Here is a 21,149-nt window from a genome sequence, read left to right on the forward strand (position 1 = left end):
TCCTGCTGCCTTGTTGTTAGCAATGCTTCTTAAGGCCCATTCAACCTCACTCCTCAGGATGTCTGGTTCTAATTCACTCACCACACCGTCAAAGCTATCCTCTATATTATCCTTCCTATACAGATCTTCTGTATATTCTCGCCACCTTTTCTTAATCTCTTCCCTGCCATCTTTGTTTTTGATCATGCCCATTTTTGCCTGAAATTTGCCTCCAATGTTTCTGATTTTCTGGAAGAGGTCTCTTGTCCTCCCTATTCTGTTGTTTTTTTCCACTTCCATGCATTGCTTGTTTAAAAATAGTTCTTTGTCTCTTCTGGCTAGCCTCTGGAATTGTGCATTTAATTGGGCATATCTCCCCCTCTCATTGTTTCCTTTTGCCTTCCTTCTTTCTTGGGCTACTTCCAGTGTCTCAACAGACAACCATCGTGCCTTCTTGGTTTTCTTTTTCTTTGGGACGTACTTTGTTGCTGCCTCCTGAACAATGTTGCGGACTTCTGTCCATAGTTCTTCTGGGACTCTATTTATTAAATCTAGTCCCTGAAATCTATTCTTCGCCTCCACTGCATATTCACTGGGAATATTTGTGAGATCACATCTCATTGGTCTGTGTATTTTCCCCATTCTCTTTAGTCTGATTCTAAATTTTGTAATAAGAAGTTCATGATCTGAACTACAGTCAGCTCCAGGTCTTGTTTTCACTGATTGGATGGATGTCTGCCACCTTTGGCTGCAAAGGATGTAGTCAATCTGATTTTGGTGTTGACCATCTGGTGAAGTCCATGTGTAAAGCCGTCTTTTAGGTTGTTGGAAGAGAGTGTTTGTTATGCACATTGAGTTTTCCTGCAAAGTTGATTACACTCCATACGTCTTTAACTAGAATAAAGGACTATATGTGCCATGTCTCAATGTTATGGAATTCTGGAATTTGTTATGAAATTCTGGGATTGGAGCCACCGCTGGCGCAGCAGGTTAAACTGCTGAGCTGCTGAATTTGCTGACCGAAAGGTCAGAAATTCGAATCCAGGGAACGGGGTGAGCTCCTGCTGTTAGCCCCAGCTTCTGCCAACCTACCAGTTTGAAAACATGCAAACATGAGCAGATCAATAGGTGCTGCTCTGGCGGGAAGGTAATGGCGCTCCATGCAGTCATGCCAGCCACATGACCTTGGAGACGTCTATGGACAACACCGGCTCTTCGGCTTAGAAATGGAGATGAGCACCAACCCCCAGAGTCGGACATGACTAGACTTAATGTCAGGGGAAAACCTTTACCTTTACTTACATGCCATGTATTATGGAATTCTGGGATTTGTAGTTTGGTGAACACAATGAGACTCACAAAACTGTTTAAACAGGTGCTTCAATCCAGTACAGCAAATACATTCCTGGGTAAGTCAAAAGCAGCAAGAAATAGACATCATTTCCTGGCTCTTTTTTTTCTTCCTGTAAATCACTTCACTAACATCACTCTTTGTTTTATTGGGAAACAATAGCCAGGATGCCTGTGCTTGTCACCAATGTTGTTCCATCTACAAAATAGGCCACTGTCCAGTTGAGTAAGCATCTCTGCCTTTCCCAGTGACTCAAAAGTTTGGAAGGACATTCCGTAAAAAAGTTGTCAGTGGTCCTTCCCTACACTTCCTGGGCAAGGCCACAAAAGTGTCTTTGAACTTCATAAAGAGGAGGTTCCTGCCTGTGTAGCAACGCAGGTGATGCTGTCACACTGGTATTTGGTTTGTATAAGCAGAGAGAATATGCAGAAAGCAAGCAAAAATACAGTAAAACCTAGGTTATCGATAGTTCAGCCAGGCACAAGATTTCTGCACCCTCTTTGGAGACTATGCTTTTTTGGCTTTTTGATGATAACAGAAAATGATAACAGAAAAATTGGAAAAAGTTGTTTCCTATCTTTCTTAACTCAATGAGCTTTACTTATAACAAGGAAAGTGATCTTTCAAGAATCCTGATATCCCTAAAATAGCTTTTTAGAAGACACCATAAGTTACAAGTTAAAACATATAAGATTGTGTCAGAACTCAAAAGTGAGGAAAAACAATGTTTTTGTACCCAACAAGTCCTTCTTACACATAAAGGAAGACCTGGCATTTAATGGTATGGTTAAGGAAGGATGGAAGCTGGATGTTACACTAGCAGAGTCAAGCTGGTCACTTGTTCTTTATACCTCCAATGCTGATTATAAAAATATTCCAACTTTCTCACCAATAGCTCGTATTGGCTAGAGATATTTATATTAGCTACGGCTGAAGCCCTGAGAGTTGATGCTGCATAGAAATGTTCCAGCAACGTTCCACACTATGAATCCATTCTGTTCTATACTTATGCCAAAAATTGGAACAGGTAATAATACAAATAGAGTACAACCCTGATATCCAGGGATATGCAATCCAAGACCCGTATCACAGGTATCTGAAACAAATGATCAGCTTGGATAGCAGAGAACCGAAAATTTTGACTATATGTGGGTTCAAAGCATACTTAGAATCTCACAGAGGGATTAGAGAGGCCCACACTTTGGAGGGGGATAGCCTTAGGAATGTGGGTAAGTGAAACCATGGGTACTGAATCTGTTGCATCTCATAAAGGATCAAATCAACACACTAATCAAATGTGGTTTTTAAAAATGCTATTCTATTTCTTGTTCTGCAAAATGGGCATATGTGTGAATGTATGAAATTTCCAGAAGGGGCAGCCAGGCAAAGGCTTGAGAGTCACGAAAATAGTTGTGTGTAAGTGTGTGTCAGGAGTTCCCAGGAGTGCACTTTGCTCATCTCTGCTTCGTATTTACTTAATTCCAAAGTACACATAACATGAAACAGAATATTTTGCATACTTATGGCAGCAGCAAAGGATGCTGAGCAGAATAACAGAGGCACCAGCTTCAGTACAGCTCACATTGCCAAGCAATAATGGTATCCCGTTGCCCCATCTGCTCCACCCTCTCCTGACAGCTCCACACACCTCTCCACCGGCTTGCAGCTTTTCAGTTTTCTTCTGCAAACTGATTTCAGCCTCTCTGCATGAGCCACTGGTGTTCTCTTATGCTTTGTCGCTGAGAAATTCCCTTTTCTAAAATTTAGTTGTGGCTGTGTGGGATTTCCAACTAATTTTCCATGCATGTTGAAACTCACTGTGCTACAGTCTCTGCTTCTAAGAAGATCAGATACATTTACAGCTTTGCTGTGATAAAAAAAGGTCACAACATTTGGGGCATTTTAGCTTACACAGAAGGCAAATAAGGAGAAATATGACGTAAAATTAGACACAGTGTGACAGAACTGAGTGAAGAGATTCTCCCACTCTTTCATAAAACAAGAACCAAGGGTCACTCAAGTACGTCTAATGACGGCAGATTAAGAACAGGCAAAAGGAAATTCTCCCCCTCAAAGTCCTGATTAAATTACAGAACTCAGTACCTCAAAATGAGGTAAAGGTCACAAATCTGGTCAGTTTTAACATAGATAAATTCTTGAAAACCCAATCTATCAATGGCTACGATTCAGATAGCACCACATTATAGTTCTAAAATCAGAGGCAGCAGGCTTTTGAATACCAGATAATGGGATATAAGAGTCAAGGAGAACTATTGCACTGACATCCTGTTAATGTTCTTCAAAAAAGTGGGTATTTAGCAACTGTGGAAAGACGTCTAGATTAAGTAGACCTTTAAAATGAAGGTCTAGATTAAATAGAGCTTTAAAATGATCAAGCACCGCTCTTACTTCACATCTGGCCTCAGGACCAAGTTCTAAACATCATTGTGTTAATGTAGTTAGCACATTGGGTCACAGTAAGAGAGAACTTGGTTTAGTCCTCACCCTGATGAACTTCATTGCTTGACTTTGGGCCCTGCCAGGATAAGATGGAATGACCTCCATATATAATGGTCTAACGGCCCTCAAGAAAGGGCAGGAATGAAATAAAGTGCATAAATAAATAAATAAATAAATAAATAAATAAATGACAAGCAAAGAGCATTAAATCATTGTTTTCAGAGTAATTACCAATCTAAGGCAATGGGCAGAGCGGGCACTTCAAAGACAATTTGTACCACAGCAGAGAAAATGGATGAGGACGCGTCTAGTGCTGGACTTTCCCTTAATGAAGGCGCTGCTAATTGGTCCATTGACCCATGTTTGATGGAATTGACCCCTCCACCTCCACCAAAAAGACAATCGGCTGCTTACATAGAAATTATAAACACTCTCAAAGATAGGATTGGCAGACTTGATGCGATACCACCGGAGAACGCCATCCCTTCATTGCATGACCTCATGCGAGACCAATCTAAGGCACAACATTTATGGAATATTGTCTTTTTTTCGCTTTTGTGCCCATAATTTGCCTTTGACCTCAGCTCCTGGTGACTGGCTCCTTGCAGACTCTGGCCCTGACTGCCTGGCTGAAGTAAGGCCCAGCAGAAACACCTGCTGCCTCCTGAGGCTGGGGCATAAAAGGAGGGTGCTGGTGGGGGCCCAGTCATCCTAGACAGCCAAAGAAGACCTTAAGATCATGATTGGGGGGGGGGGGTGTATCTAGATGCTGTTTTTATGTTTTAATATCTTAATCTTAATGGTTTTTAATTGAATTTAAATGTTGATTGTTTCTATTGATTTTATGTTATGTTTTATTTGCTTTGTATAATGAGGCATTGAATTTTTGCCTAAATGTATGTTGTATGCCGCTCTGAGTCCCCTGCAGGATGAGAAAAGCAGGATAGAAATGAAATTAATAATAATAATAATTTACATTTCTCCAGGTAATGAATATTAGTAAAACCAACTCATATATCACAGTTTCTGTTAAAGAAAGCTTGACTTCTTGTATGCATCTTAAAATCTATCCAGACTTTTTGAGATTGGTAGTAGATATACTGACTTCTGTTGTGCTTATCCATCTCTGGGGTATGTTAAAAAGTTACAGATAAATATTCAAAATCTGAGAAACACTGAAATTTGACTTTCTTTCTCTGAAAGAAGATCCGCAACAAATCAAACAACTAATGGACTTTCTTTACATGTTAGCTATTTGTGTATCTACAATATTGTTACATTATGTCCTATACTGAAGTTTTCCAGCTGGATCATAACAAGAGTGTTTAACATTCAACAACAAAACAACAAAAGTATAAATATAGCATAAAACATATATAAGTAATAAAAACAGCCAAGAATAAGGCTGATTATAAGGTCAGAGAAAAGCAAGAGCCTTTTACTTAGCAAACATCTGATGGGACCATGAGTAGAGACAAATATATTTTCAGATTACCACAGCTGAAAATGTCCTTTCTCCCATAACCACAATTCACTTCATGGAAACATCTGGAGAAGGGCTTCCAAAGAAAATCAGATGGCCTGGAAAGACACACAAAAGCCTATATAAAGGGCAAAACCAGATCTTCAATTGGATCTGGCAAGGGAATCAGTGAAGAAAATAAAATAATAATTTTTAAAAACCCCTTCACATCCTAATGATCAGTCTCATAGCTGTAAGTTGATGTAAATGAACTTTTCAGGTTATTTTCAAAAGCTGTCCCACATGCACAGCACTGTAACAATTCAAAATAGGGCATATAAAACCAAAACAACACTCTCCAGTCAAGGTAAGGTGGTGGCCAGAAGAACATAAAGTTGATAAAAGTACCCAGAATCACAGACAAAAGCAAAAACCATCAGAGTGAATCTGAGCCTTCGAGCAGGAACACCACATATCTAGGCAAACAAATAATCTGTTAGCAATGCCTTTGTTTGGAATGAGGTCCAAATTATTGGCTGTGTCCAGCCCATTACCACTTCCAAAAGGGATTAAGTGGCACTGCTACCATCTCACCTCTATGAGAAGAAAAGATGACTTGGATATAATTCACATGTGGATGATATTTCATTTCAGATGTAGAGATGATGTCAGTAGTTTCATGTTTAAAAAACCCTTGAAAGAGGTTAAATTCTGAGAAACTGAAAAGTATAAACGTCAGGTTTTTTTTTTTCCAACACAGAAATATCTCGACATCTCATTCCTATGGGACCGGTAAACTAATGGTAAGCACTGCAGTGCCCTGACACCCAATTCAAGACAGTCTTTCTAGAAGGGTATCTTGGCAGGGATGGTAAACGGAGTATATCCTTCCTAATAGTACTGAATTACAATTCATCATTCCTCATTAATGATTGTGCTCAGTAGGAATGACTGAGGTTGCAAACAACAAGATCAAAATGCCAGAGTTCCTTCTAAGGCATAGAAGGAATATTTGCAAACTGAAATTCACTAATGAAAACGTTTTTTTCCCCTCCCAAGTGTTGAGAAACCCCAATAAAGAGAATCCTGGATGAAACAAGATTATTTGTTGTGGGATGTCTGCAAAATTCAACACACAAGGTTTGGAAAACAAAAACTGGTTTTCTTCTGCACTGAAAAAAATATTTTTCTGTTAGAAAATAAGTTTCCAGCACAGAAACCCTATTTTTTTCCAGCCCTCCCTCATTCTACATAGAGTAAATCCTAATTTGTGTAATTTTTTCAAAAACTGTAAAGTTTTAAAAGAGAAGGTCCCAGCAGGGAGGGAGATGAATGGATTATTTATTCCTGATGGCGTGAAAGACTAAAGATTTTTTTCCCCAACCTTCATTACTAAAGACTACTGAGAGGCCTAGGAAAATTAACAGGGTTATATTCCCCCATTTCTCTTTTGGTAAAGACTGTTCAAAAAGGCAACAAAGCGGTTCTCATGCCAAAACCCGGCTTAAGGTCTGGATGAAATATACTTAGAAATATGCATCTTCTCTCAGAGAGAAACATATGTTCCTGTTCTAAAGATACCACTTCTCAGAAATGTATGTGAGTTTCAAAAATAGGTCTATAGCCAAGGCATAAAATATTATTTAGGGGCCATATCTCAATAATTTCAAAGTAATTACTCATTACTGATATAAGGTCATATGGAGGTACCAAGATCACTTGCCTCTGTGCTACTCTTAAGCAAATTAAGACATATTTGTCACTCTAAACAGTATTACTGCTTTACAGAAACAAAAGATTGTCTTTGTAGCCTATGTGCGAATAATTGTCACTGAAATGGTTACCCGGTCAGCGCAAGACCAGCTTCCTTTGTGTGCACATAGGAAAAATGCTCTTCCTAAATTCATAAACAGGAAGTACCCAACCCCAGGAGATCTAACAGTGAACTAGCTGAAAGCAAGCTAACGTCTGACCTAAGATAATGCCTCCATAGACTGCCAAGCACAACAAACAGTAGGATTCTACAGATTGATAAACATTTGGCTACAGGAGAGAGGAAACAGATTTTCGTTCCATCTTCCCAATGTAAAAAAGCACCCTGCTGAATCAAAACATCCTGACAACAAGTACCAAGAAATCTAAGCTCTGCTTCATGCAGAATTTCTACCTAGCTATACTTGCTTTGGATTTCTACAAAGATGCTTTACATGTTGCTAACCAAGATAAAAGGATGAAAGGCTCCCCTTTCATTTTATCACTGTTTTAATACAAAATATGCAGCACACGCATTCCTTATTAGCAAAAGTACTGGGTGTCTGTGGTTTGGATTAACAGCAGGTAGGAGAAGTAGACCTATTATTCTGTCTCTCAGAGTGCATAGCTTTAAACCTATGTGTGGTTGTGGAAATGTGCCTCTCAGTGGCTGAATATTGGGACCATAGGTTTTAAACACAGGGAATAATTAACATTTATTAAAGCGGTTTATAAAAACAACCCCAAAGCATGCACCCACAGGGTTCTCTGTTTATGCATGCTAAAGGTTAGATGCCTAGATTTCATGCTCTTGGTTCTGACAGACAGATAACACGCCAACATTTGTTATTAATTATAAATATGTCACAAACCACCAGGCTACAATTAAAACATAACTGAATGCTTAAGTAGTTTCACATTAAAAAATTGTGAGATCATGGACTGCCTATACAGCCATATTTTAGCCGTATTTCTAAAACAGATTAGAAACTGAGCTTCTCTTCTGGGAAGCCAATTTCATTATGATATAGGGACCAGCATCAATAATATTTTATATATGAATATGGTTATCTGCCTTACTTCAGAATACAGTTGTGCCCTATGCAGGGCTACTGTCGTTTATATATAAATACAGTAGAGTCTCACTTATCCAACGTTCTGGATTATCCAACGCATTTTTGTAGTCAATGTTTTCAATATATCATGATATTTTGGTGCTAAATTCATAAATACAGTAATTACTACATAGCATTAATGTGTAATGAACTACTTTTTCTGTCAAATTTGTTGTATAACATGATGATTTGGTGCTTAATTTGTAAAATCATAACCTATTTTGATGTTTAATAGGCTTTTCTTAATCTTTCCTTATTATCCAACATATTCACTTATCCAACATTCTGCCGGCCCGTTTATGTTGGATAAGTGAGACTCTACTGTAGTAGAAAGCTTAACATGCAATTTTTCCAGTGAGCAAGGTAAATATAGGCATGAGAAAGAGTAATTACAGCATATCAGATCTGGAGAAGGAGTTGAATACTGTGTGTTTGTGTCTCCAAAAATATGGACAACATCAAAAAATTCTTCAGTATTACAACGTTGTCCATGATCAGTTTAATATTTTGAAATTACTTAATCTTGGTCTCCTTTCTCACTCAGAAAATTGCGAGTACATTTCTTTTCCTTTTTCAGTCAGTTTTGAGTTTCCTAAAATGCAAGTTGTAGTTGATCTTTGTGGGTCTACAAGGGAGTCATGCTGTGCATCTCAATCCTAATCACTTGTGGAGAAGAACAAGGACATCAGACAAGTTGTGCGTCACTCCTGCGGTAACTTTTGCTTGACTATTTCCAAATATCCAATTCATTATTCAGACATATAGCTGTAAAATACATTTAAACTCCTCTGAGAGTAACACAAAAAGGCTTATTTAAGCCATTTTGATTCTAGCAGTTCTCAAAAGTGTGAACAACTTTTGTTTTTCTGGAATAGAAGAAACAAGACTTTTTGTGCATTCATTTCTCCAAGGAGCCTTGCATTACAAAAGCAACTATAAAGTCGTGGGTCTTATCATTTAGATAGGGATTTGAAACACTCCTGGTAGATATACAGAGGTATGTCACAAGAAATTTAGTATGTGTTTGAGCAAGAGATTTTGTGATTAGCTCCATTTGGTTGGAAAACATAGTTATACATTGCTTGGACTGTTAAGAAAGGAGGCAAAGTCTATTCTGAGCTATCTAGGATGAACATATAGTTCGGAAATGTCACGGACAAGGGGGATAGGTTATTACAAGGAAACTGTTCTGAGTTTTTTATGGTTCAGAAAAAAATCTTGTAGAAAGCCTGATGGTTTTCACTTAGCAAGCTCCAGACATCAGATTCACTGTAATCTATACTGAATGAGAAGTTGCCATATTTTAGGGTAAAACTGCCAGGAATAAAAGTGAAACATTGCAATTGCATGGCTCTGGTAGGCCAATTACAGCTTGAGGTGTGTCCTGAATTATAGATGGAGAGTGAGCACACAAACAAGTGGAAGAACTTATTTACACTGGCCTGTTCTGGTTTTCACCCTTTCTACCAACCCCCTTGAAGGAAGTCCAGCTAGAAACTGAATTTCTGAATAAGCTAAACTTCGAAGAAGGGAGGAATCCTCCTTCCTCAAACACACACAACCATCTTTTCTGTCCTGTTTTTGAAGGAAAGGTACAGGGATCTGAGAGCACTTTGGACCTGAGTATGCAACTGGGCAAATGAGAAGAAAAATCTTCCTCTTGACATGGTAGTCTGGTGTCATTGCCTCATGCCTTGTCTTTTAGATAGTGCGGATGGTGTCACCTTGATTTCAAAGCAGACATCATAAGAACAGTAGATTTTACTATTTACCTGAACATTTTCAACTGTCAGGCATTTGTTCAATAAATGAACAATGCAAAATCAGAAAAAAAAAACTAGGACTCTGAATGGCAACTATGAAGGAACTAGAAAAGATCATACAAAGTAAAAATGTATCGGTGAATGCAAGTTAGGACTGACAACACAAGTTAGGATTGTTCGTACCATTTATATCAGTAGTTTCCAACCTGTGGTCCATGGACCACTAATGATCCATAAGAACTAAAATATGGACCGTGGCCTCACCCTTACTACTACGGATAATAACACAGCCCAAGCAAAAAAAAAAAAAATTCTTCGTGTCTTCATTTTTAGGCCTGTTCCTGGGTTGTTTGGGGGTGCCAATTCAGAAAATTGCATTGGATGGACCACATCAGCTCTAGATTACTAAATATGGTTTTCTGTGGGTGAGCAGATGGTGACTAGTATGGCATATGTTCTGTATCAGAAACTAGAGCTGATGTGATCTATCCAATACAATTTTCTGAATCAGCACCCCAAATGACCAAACCGAATCTAAAGTTGATGGAAATCTGATTTGTAACCCCTCTGTCAAGTAGTCCCTGGTCAAAAAAAAGGTTTGGAACCACTGATTTATATGTATGATTGTGAAAGAAGAACAGTGAAGAAAAGGACAGGAAGAGAATCAACTCATTTCAAATACAGAGTGGAAAAAGAGTTGTACAAATACAGTAACACAAACAGCTAAAAAGGACAAATAAATGAGTTCTAGGGCAAATCAAGCCTGAGTTCTCCCTAGAAAACAAGATGATTTAACTGTGTGTCGTATTTTGACGACGTCACAGGGAGACATGACTCACTAGAAAAGACAGAAGGCAGTAGGGAAAAAAAGGAAGTGGGGTTGATGGCAGGCAGGGAAACTTGAAGTCCCTCATCCAAAGGGTTATAGGTCGAAGTCAATTTAATAATTTGGGACTGCTTTTAACTTCCAATCACTTCATTTCTAATTTCTACTGCATTGCAAAATGTTCTCAAGGGCAATTTGTCAAATGGTTCTAGGATCAGAGCTCTTACAACAGAAAGAACATCACTAGGTAGGTGGGGTAAAGCTAATTTACTCATCCATACATATATTGCTCAAGGTCTCATCACACCTGAGATGACACAATGATGTTGAAAAGGAAACAGGAAGCATAAGAGACTTATACTTCCTGTTCTTCAGCATCTGTGCTACCCATCTGAAGCAAGACTAATGCAGGAACTGCCTGCATGTCACCCAGCAAAGGAGGTGAGAAACCCCAGGTGGATAATAAAGATGTGGGTACAGTCACTGTGGGAAAACAGTATGCCTTCCATAATTTCATCTGACATGTAAATTGTTAATTTATTCTGAGAGATGCAGGTGCATTTTGTATTCTATACAATGAATGAATTAATTTTCAATAAGACAATTTAAGGAAAAACAATGGACACTGACTTTAATTGATACTTTATAAGTTCTGATATTAATTTAGACTATGAGTTGCTGTGAGTTTTCCAGGTTGTATGACTATGTTCCAGAAGCATTCTCTCCTGACGTTTCGCCCACATCTATGGCAGGCTCTGATCTCACAACCTCTGAGGATGCCTGCCATGGATGTGGGTGAAATGTCAGGAGAGCATGCTTCTGGAACATGGCCATACAGCCTGGAAAACTCACAGCAACCCAGTGATTCCTGCCTTGAAAGCTTTCGACAACACAGTTTAGACTATAACCCCTTCTGAGCCCCTCTTACATAAAAGGCATCAATAATTCCTGGTGGTTTTATCACTTTCTGTTAATACCGGATGAAAAACAGAGGCAAGGAAGAATTAAACAACAGAAACAAAACTGCACATATCTTTGTTGTTTTAGTTTATATTTTACGTCAGTGCAGTTCCAGTTGAAATACAAAGAGCACCAGGCACAAAGGATCTTCGAACAAAACCAGTGCCAGAGCTAAAAGCACCACTAAAAAATCCCATAGAGTGTCAGTGAGTTTTACAGGCTGTATGGCCATGTTCCAGAAGCATTATTTCCTGACATTTCACCTGCATCAATGGCAGGCATCCTCAGAGGTTGTGAGATCTATTGGAAACTTGGCAAGTGGGGTTTGGTTCAGAGCGGAAGAAAGAACTCTTGTCTATTTCAAGAAAGTGTGAATATTGCAGATGGCCAGCTTGATTAGCATTGAAAAATTAGCATTTTCTTCTGTAAATAAAGAACACCACTCAGAAATCAGAGGAATTCCAGACATGAATCAATCAGGGCCAGCTAACACCTCACAACAAAGGATTCCCCCAGGCAGTAAGCAGCCAAATCTTGAAGCTGAAAGGCTATTCAATGCTAATGAAGGTAGCCAACTGCAACATTCACTCCTGCTTCAAACAGACAAGACTTTTTTCTCCCACCCTGAACCTTGATTAGCACTTAATAGCCTTTCAGCTTCGAGATCTGGCTGCTTCCTGCCTGGGGGAATCCTTTGTTGGGAGGTCTTAGCTGGCCCTGATTGATTCGTGTCTGGAATTCCTCTGTTTTCTGAGTGGTGCTCTTTATTTACAAAAGAGAATGCTAATATAAGATATGTAAACCTCACTTGCCCAGTTTCCAACAGACCTCACACCTCTGGAGATGCCTGGCAACGATGCAGGCGAAACGCCAGGAAAGAATGCTTCTGGAACACGGCCATACAGCCCAGAATACTCACAGCAACCCAATTCCTGCTAGTTTTATCACTTTCCGTTAATACCGGATGAAAAAAAAGGCAAGGAAGAATTAAACAACAAAACAGAACGGTACATATCTTTGTTATTTTAGTTTCAGTCAACGCAGTTCCAATTGAAATACAAAGAGCACCAGGCACAAATGATCTTAGCAGAAAACCAGTGTCATAGCTAAAAGCACCACTGAAAAATCCCATCCTTTTCCAGTCCAACAGAGAAGGGGTGCACAAGGGCAGATGTGGCTGGAGATGTGAAGCCAGCACCAACCAGGAGGCATGAAGCCATGCTTCGGAGGAGGAAAACAAGCGGAGGGAGCTTGTAAAAGGAGACGTTGGGCGTAGACGGAGACACTCGGGCTTCCAATCTCAGCCACAAAAACCTGTTTCCAGGCTCCTCAAAGAATCCTTGTGCTTCCCGAGGAGGCGAGAGCGGGGCCACGGCGCGCCCTCGCCTGGGAAGGAAAGAGCCCTCGCCCCCGAAACTTCCCAAGTCACAGAGAAAGAAGGCACACAAGTGCTGCTCAGCCATTCCTTTCACGGGGAGGAGAAGGGAAAGAAAGCCCGGCTCCTTCAAGGAAAACTCTTGCCATGGCGAGCGGGTTTTCTTTTTCACTTTGTGTATACTACACTCAGGCTGATCCGCACTTTGTTTAGAGAGGAAGCGGGTTCCCTTTCGGCTACAAAGTGTCTCTCTTTCCAATATACTCACTATCCCGGGGAAAGGCGGGGGGGGGGGGGGGGCTTTGTTGCCGGACTCACCGCTGGCATGTTCGGAGAGAGTGGAGACCGAGGTCTGGCCCATCTCTTCTGGCCTAGGGAGAGGGCCGGGGCCCCACCATCAGGCCCATTGGGCCCCGAAAAGCGCCCGCCGCCGCCGGGGACTCATGGCAGCTCCTTTCTCCCGGCGCTTGGCGGAGGAGCAGCCGCGCCTCCTCCTTCGCAACTTCAGCCTCCCCTTCCGAGCCAGTTGTAAGCCCTCCTCCTCCTCCTCTCCTCCCTCCCGCCCAGCTCTGCCTGTTGCTGCTCAGGCAAAGAAATGCCTGGCGTTCCTCTCCGCAGATTACAAGGGGCAAAGGCCACGGGGAGGGAGTCCCCAGCCGGTACAGACCCGGCACACAAGGAGTCGAGTCCGGCGCTGCTGAGCCCAGGCGCCTTCGCCTAAAGCCCTGATCCCTCTTTGGAGTGCCTTCCCACCGCAAAGGCTTCCACTCCCGGTGCCAGTTACGGGATACTTCTCTCTCTCACACACACACACATATGGGCCCCCCTCGCACATGTGCACACACTTAATCACACAAGGATACACACACCCTTTAAGAGGATTAAAAGGTTCCAGTAGTGGAGCAGTGACATGCACTTTAATCGTGGCCCCATCTTCACTGCCATATAATGCAGTTGTATAAATTACGATATGTAACACAAGCATGGGCCAACTTGGGCCCTCCCTCTGGCTGTTTTATTTATTTATTTATTTGCGACATTTATATACCGCCCTTCTCACTCCGAAGGGGACTCAGGGCGGTTTACAAGTATATATACATACAATATATTATATTATACAACTATATTGCAATATTATTAGTAATATTGCATGTAATATAAATATACAATTATAATAGTGAATTATAATTATTATTACATTGTATTACAACATAATATTATTATTAATATTATATATATTCATGTGTGTGCGTGTGCGTGTGTGTGCATGTGTATACACACACACATACACACACATATATATATATACACAAACACACACAAACACACACACATTTTTGTTTTGGACTCCAATTCCCACCATTCCTCACAGCCTCAGGCCCCTTCCTTTCCCCCCATAGCCACTAAGGGGCCTGAGGCTGTTAGGGATGGTGGGAGTCAGGGCCCTTGCCAGAAAATTTTTTGGGAGGGGTTTTGAAAATTTCAGAGGGGGTTGAACCCCTAGCCACCACCACCCCGGCTACAGGTCTGTCAACATCTGCTTGAGATAGTGCCTGGTGGGACGCTTAATTTTTTGCGTCTCATAGACTTAGCATGGGGATTTGGTTAACCCGTTAAAATTCATGAGTAAACAAGGTTTTTTTTAATCTGAAAAATTTCGGGGGGGGGGGGGTTGAACCTGGTGGGAGTTGGAGTCAAAACACCCAGAGGGAGGGCCCAAGTTGGCCCATGCCTGACGTAGCATGATTTTTGTTCCTGGGTTATCAGTGCCATTTCCAAATTCATTACTTCTATCATAAAAACGTGGAAAGTTTATTAAACTGCCAAAATTTGTTTTTGCGGGACACACCTGGTTCGGCAGGCTTTTGAGTTCTGTTATTGATATTTTTAAAAGGTGCTTTTAGGATGTTTTTAAGATGTTTTTAAAGATGTTCTTAAGATGTTTTTCAATTGTTAGATTTTAGCCTGTTCTTATAAGCCACCCCGAGCCCTAGGGGTGTGGCAGCATATAAGTTTAAATAACAAATAAATAAATAAATCCTGCAGCACATTTTGCTATAGTTTTCCAATGAATACTGTATCTCATGGAGTCTCAACAATGTTGGAAATAGCAACCTCCCAAGCCTTTCACTGTTCATTTGTTAATGTATATATTTACTAACCTGTACTCTATGTGTATGTTGATTTGCCAGTTTGACTATACCTCTTTGGTGTGGGAGGGGTTATAGACATGTGATTGTACTGAGCATTTTCAGACACAGGACTCCATTTTTGTATTCACTTCTCTTTTTGCATCAGACCTCAGTGGAGGTGGATACATGTATGCTGTTGTTTGGACTTCAGTAGAGAAGTATGCTTATGGACTTCAGTGAGTACAAGTATACTTAAAGGCTATGGACTACTGATTAAGAAGGATACCCTGTGTACTCAACACAGAGAAGCTACATCCTAACTAAACTTCTATAAGAAATGTGCCTGTATGGTGAATTAATACAAGATGTTTATGAGTAAACAAGGTATGTTATTTTTCAAATAAGACTTTGTTTTTTTTAAATCTCTGAGTGCAAATTTTAAACTAAGAGGTTTCAAGGGAGTGTATATGTTTTGGTCAATTACAACTGCAATTACAATTTTAAAGAAACAACCATCCTCTGCTAGCCAAATATATTTTTGTAGTGGCATGTCTTTGTCCTTGGAAGTTCAAAGACGTGGTTCTTTAGTTTAACAGCTAAGTTACCTGTATGCCATTACATGAATGCTTGTGAATATCACTTGTTCAAAGAGTTGACTTTTATCAAGGTCATGCTTTTCTTGACTAGTGGTTTTCAAAACGTGATCTCCACATATTCATGGAGATTTGCACTTGCCAAACAGATATGTGCCCAGAGACTGGGTATAGTCATCTTCCAATAGACCAATTCAACAGTTTGTGGCAGCCACAAAAACAAAGTTTCTGGATTGTAACAACTACTTTAAAAGCAAGTACTGCATAATTAAACAGGATTAACAATTTCAAATGAGGAACATTATTTTTTTCCAAATTTGGTTACATCATGTTATAGGCAGAGGAAGGCTGCAACAGATGAAAGGCCACCAATGATGGCGGCATCCATGCCATTGAATTATAACCTTTTCCTGTGAAGATTGGATGTAGGCTGCTGTGTGCCAATCCGCACATTTACATTCACACACTGGCTTCTTCCATGGAAACCAAAACCAACAATCTTTGGAATCAATCATACTTGGCTACATGATCACTTATGATTATGATGAATTTACATTGCCATATAATCCAGGTCAATGCAGTTAAATGGCATTCTGAAATTGTTTTACATGGCAGAATAGAGGGGCCTTAGATTTCCAACTCTGTGCTTCAACGATGGAATGCAAATCATGTTACATCAGGCATGGGCAAACTTTGGCCCTCCGTGTGTTTTGGACTTCAAATCCCATAATTCCTAACAGTCTCAGGCCCGTCCTTAAGTGGCTGAAAGGAAAAGGAAAGGGCCTGAGGCTGTTAGGAATTGTGGGAGTTGAAGTCCAAAACACTTGGAGGGCCAAAGTTTGCCCATGCATGTGTTACATAGTGTAATTCATACAATGCAGTTAAACTGCTTTCTGAAACTGCTTTACATGGCAGAATAGAGGGGCCTGAGATTTCCAACCCTGTGCTTCAACATGGAATGCATAGGGATAATGTAAATGTGTCACATAACATTGTAAATCAGTATGTGACACAAAAGACACAAAGTATGATTGGATGAAGCATTACATACACAGATCAGTAAACTAGAGCGATGTCTGTTCTTTAAAACATGACTTTGTGAGGACAGATATTGAACCAAAAGATAACATACTTTATCTTTTGCATATTCGTGTTTATTAAATAGGATGTTTTCCTTTATTTGGTTTGCAGAATGCAATGCATTCTCTTGTGGTTCCTTTTATAACTTGATTAAATCCTTTAAAACCATACCAGCAATGTACAAAAGATTATTTCCAGAAGAAAAAAAGAAAAAAACTACAATAAACTATCAAAATCTAAGCCATCATCACCAGTTTTGTATATCAAAACAACTTTAAGAAAAATGTGGTATAAGGCATTTCACACCAGTCCAATAATTTACCCTTGTGATCCAACACAGATGTAAATCCAGCCTGCAAACATGATGCCAGATTTCTTTTCTGCCCCTCTCAGAGGGTTGTCAGATTATGGAGGGTATTGCATCCAAGAGCTTCTTAGCAATCCAAAATGTTTCCTTCTTAAATCATGGGGTGCCCATTTATAAGGCTCAGGAGAGTCAAATACAGAAACATGAATGGTGCCTAAGATAACAAACATCTTAAGTCCCACACTTACCTTTAGAACATGGCTATGAATTAATGAGGGGCCTTTTTACACTGTACAGTTACAGCAGTATGATTCCATTTAAACTGCCAGGGCAACATCCTATGAAATCCTAAGACTTGGTGAGGTGTTAGAGGTCTCTGGAGGGGAATCCTCACTGCCCTCCCTGAACTCCTAATCCCAGGATGCCAAAGACCATTCAAAGTGGAACATAGCACTTCAACTATTCAGTGTGAAAAGGCACTAGATGTTGTTCAGGTTCCCATCTTCTAAGGGGGCAAGAAGAATGAGCCTTTTCTGAGGAATATTAAGACAATCTGTTGATGGTGCTAGTCATATATTCAAACCTGCACCATTATTTAAATGCCCCAGGGGAAAGTGACACAGTGTCTATTTCTTCACAATTTTACTGCACTATCTAAACGTTTACCTTTGGGGGAAATGACACAATGGAAACAATCAGCTTTTCTCAGAATCACATTTTTTTCAGACGTCTTTGAAAACAGAGAATTATCATGGTCATTTAATTTTTAAAAATGAAAGATTGCTACAAAGTCATAGAGGGGCACTGAAACGAGACACTTACAAAGCAGCGTCTGTACATTTGCAGGGCCAGTGTTTATCTCAGAGTGTGAATCATTAGTATCTGTCTATACTGATTTCATTTACGATGTCTATGCATCGAAGAGCATTCGTTTATGGACTTAATCCACTTGTTTCAGAGGTCACATCATTATACAACCATAAATCTCATGATGTGTGGTACACTGCCAAAATTGCTTGAAATTAATAACTTCTCCATAACTACTACACTTGTTCACAACATCTGTTTAGAAATGAGACAAGAGTCTGAAATGTTATTGGGTACTATAATTTTATTACTGTATATTTAATATAGTCTCCCAGGATCTTGAGTCTTTTGTATATATTTTGTACAAAATTTGAGATGCAAGCCTAAATATATTTGGATTTAAGTTTTGTGAAATGAATGGAGTTTGCCCCAAAGCAAATACATTTAGGGATTCAAGTTATGGATTCTTGCAACTTTTTAAAGAACATTGGGGTGGATAGTTTATAGATTTCTAGTGAATACAAGTACATGTTTTGAGAAAGGATGCATCTTTCTAAAGTTAACTTTTAAGAATTTGAAAATGAAAGTTTAGCCTTCAGAGCTGACCCACCATCAGTCTGTTCCCATCTGGCATTTTAAAACAAACAAACAAACAAAAAAGATTGCAATTAAGGAGACCGAATGAAAAATTTAAAACATTTCACATGTTTATTTTAGCTTTCACTTACAATACTTATGTTAAAATTATTTTTTAAAGATAATAATAAGATCAAATTTCATTATTATCCGTACAGGCTTAGAAGAACAAAACACAACGTAAAAATGTGACTGTTATACTGATCCAATGGTTTAAAAAAAAGGAGGGAATGAGTAATTTTTATAAATTATTTCATTCCAAAAGAATAAATAATAAGAGCTATGTGAAGCTTAAGTGCTTTAGGCAAGAAAATACTAAAATTTCACATTTCACCAGATAAATAAATCCTGTATGGCTGTGAACCCATTTCCAGATATAAGTAACTCCACAGGTTTGAGTAAGAGGTATCTTTAAACATTTTTACAAAATCTGTCACACAACAAGGCAACTACATACTAGACCATATTCAGATTAGAGCAGATGCATAAGATCGCAGGTTTAATCTCTATTTCCCACTCTAAAAGAACATTGTAGATATGGTTGGAAAGCCTTCTGCAGGAGAAGTCTTCCCAAACTTCAGCCTTGAAAGGTTACTACTAGTCACAGAACATTGTGAGAGCTCCGGCTCATAGGATGAATATTGAACAGACCAAATATTGAAAAGTCCCATCTGACTTACATTAAAATCAGTTTACTGGCTGCCAATTAGTTTCCTGGAAAAGTCCAAATGGTGGTTATTACTTTTAAGCCCTACATGGTTTGGGTCCAGGTTACCCATGGGACTGCTTCCTTCTGCATAATCCTTACTCTCAAGTCTTTTGCAGGATATTACACTCTAGTTAAAAGTTAATATTGCCATACTATAAGCTGCTCTGATTCCCCTTAGGGGTAGGAGAGAGCGGGATATAAACATAGCAAATAAGCAAATAATAAATAATTTTAATGGTCACTAGTAGGCTTGCTCAAATAATTCGTTTTCCCCGTTTACCGTTATTGATTCGTTATTTTCTATTGTTTTGAAGCAATATCGAACCTTGGTTGTCCACACGTCTGGATATTGCGGTTTCGAATCGCGAGAGGCCGTTTTTCCTAATTTCTTCGTTTTTTTCGTTAAGAAAAAAGAGCTTTTGCAAAGCACCCAAACTCCTTTCCTTTTGCCCCTCAGCCAATGGGAGGCTCAGCCAATGGGAGGGGGCGAGGGGGAAGGAGGCCGAGGAGGAGGAGGAAGACGGAGGGGGGAAATGGCCGCCGCCGCCGCCGCCTCGCCTCAGCTCAGTGCATTAATTAATTGGGCCTTAATGAGCCCCCTTCCAAGCCAAACCCACCAGAGAAACACCCTCAATGCAAACCTTGCAACGTCCTTCTCTCCTTCTTGGACACAAAGGCAAAGGGAGGAGGCACTTCGGGTTCCCAAGCGACCTGAAAAGAGCCATAGAGAAAGGGAGAGCCAGTGCGCATGCTCCACCCTCCAAGGCACACAAGGGGGGAGTTCGCATGGGAGCCGGAAGTGTTGGGGCCTCCGTCCCTCCCTTGCTTTTCCTCTTTGGTCTCCCTATCTTGAACACAGAACACGCATGAAAAAAACACACCATAATTTCACAATATATAGTTTAAATAACAAAAGGAAGAGGAAGGAAGAGGCCCGGGATGCGAGGGGGTGTGGGCCAGGCCCGTCCTCGGCTGCTCCCAGGGGCCCAGATTCGCACCCTCCCTCCCCCCAATACAGGTCTCCAGTCCATACCACGCTACATGAACTTGAATGGTTACTGTGGTTGTGTTGTGGAAAGCTTTCATGGCCGGGATCACACTGTTGTGGTATGTATTCCGGGCTCTATGGCCATGTGCCAGAAGCATTCTCTCCTGACGTTTCACCCACATCTGTGGCAGACATAGAGGTTTTGACGTCTGTGCGAAGCTAGGCAAGTGGGGTTTATATATCTGTGGAAGGTCCAGGGTGGGAGAAAGAACTCTTGTCTGTGGGAGGCAAGTGTGAATGTTGCAATTGGTCACCTTGATTAGCATTGAATAGCCTTGCAGCTTCAAAGCCTGGCTGCTTCCTACCTGGGGGAATCCTTTGTTGGGAGGTATTAGCTGGCCCTGATTGTTTCCTGTCTGGAATTCCCATTTTCTGGGTGTTTCTGGGAAGGTAATGGCACTCCATGTAGTCATGCCGGCCACATGACCTTGGAGGTGTCTATGGACAACACTGGCTCTTGGGCTTAGAAATGGAGATGAGCACCAACCCCCAGAGTCAGACATGACTGAACTTAACGTCAAGGGATACCTTTACCTTTACCTACACACACACACACACACACACACACACACACACACACACACACACACACAAAAGCAGGGACTATATATATATATATATATATATATACACAATATATATCACACACACACCAATTTAACAAAGTTTCAGCCACAAAAACAAAGTTTCTGAAGTAGAACAATGACTTTCACAGTAAAGACAACCCAATTTAACAGGAAATAAGACTTTCAAACCAGGAACAGATTACTGCAATTATTAAAAAAAGGTTTATT

At 40.2% G+C, this 21,149-nt stretch overlaps 1 protein-coding gene across 6 annotated transcripts in view; it reads right to left on the reverse strand.

The window, feature by feature from the left end:
• Positions 1-21,149, reverse strand: part of phactr2 (phosphatase and actin regulator 2) — a 135,670-nt gene that overhangs the window by 52,419 nt on the left and 62,102 nt on the right. Inside the window, exon 1 of one of the 6 annotated variants that reach the window (XM_062977813.1) lies at positions 13,362-13,580. The exons of the other annotated variants lie outside the window; for them this stretch is intronic. Coding sequence (XP_062833883.1) covers positions 13,362-13,404 — 43 coding nt within the window. The 5' untranslated portion in view covers positions 13,405-13,580. Of the gene's footprint in view, positions 1-13,361; positions 13,581-21,149 lie in introns of those variants that run through there. 6 annotated transcript variants of the gene reach the window in all.

Source organism: Anolis carolinensis, chromosome 1, assembly GCF_035594765.1.
Source record: "Anolis carolinensis isolate JA03-04 chromosome 1, rAnoCar3.1.pri, whole genome shotgun sequence".
In the NCBI taxonomy this organism is placed as follows: Eukaryota; Metazoa; Chordata; class Lepidosauria; order Squamata; family Dactyloidae; genus Anolis; species Anolis carolinensis.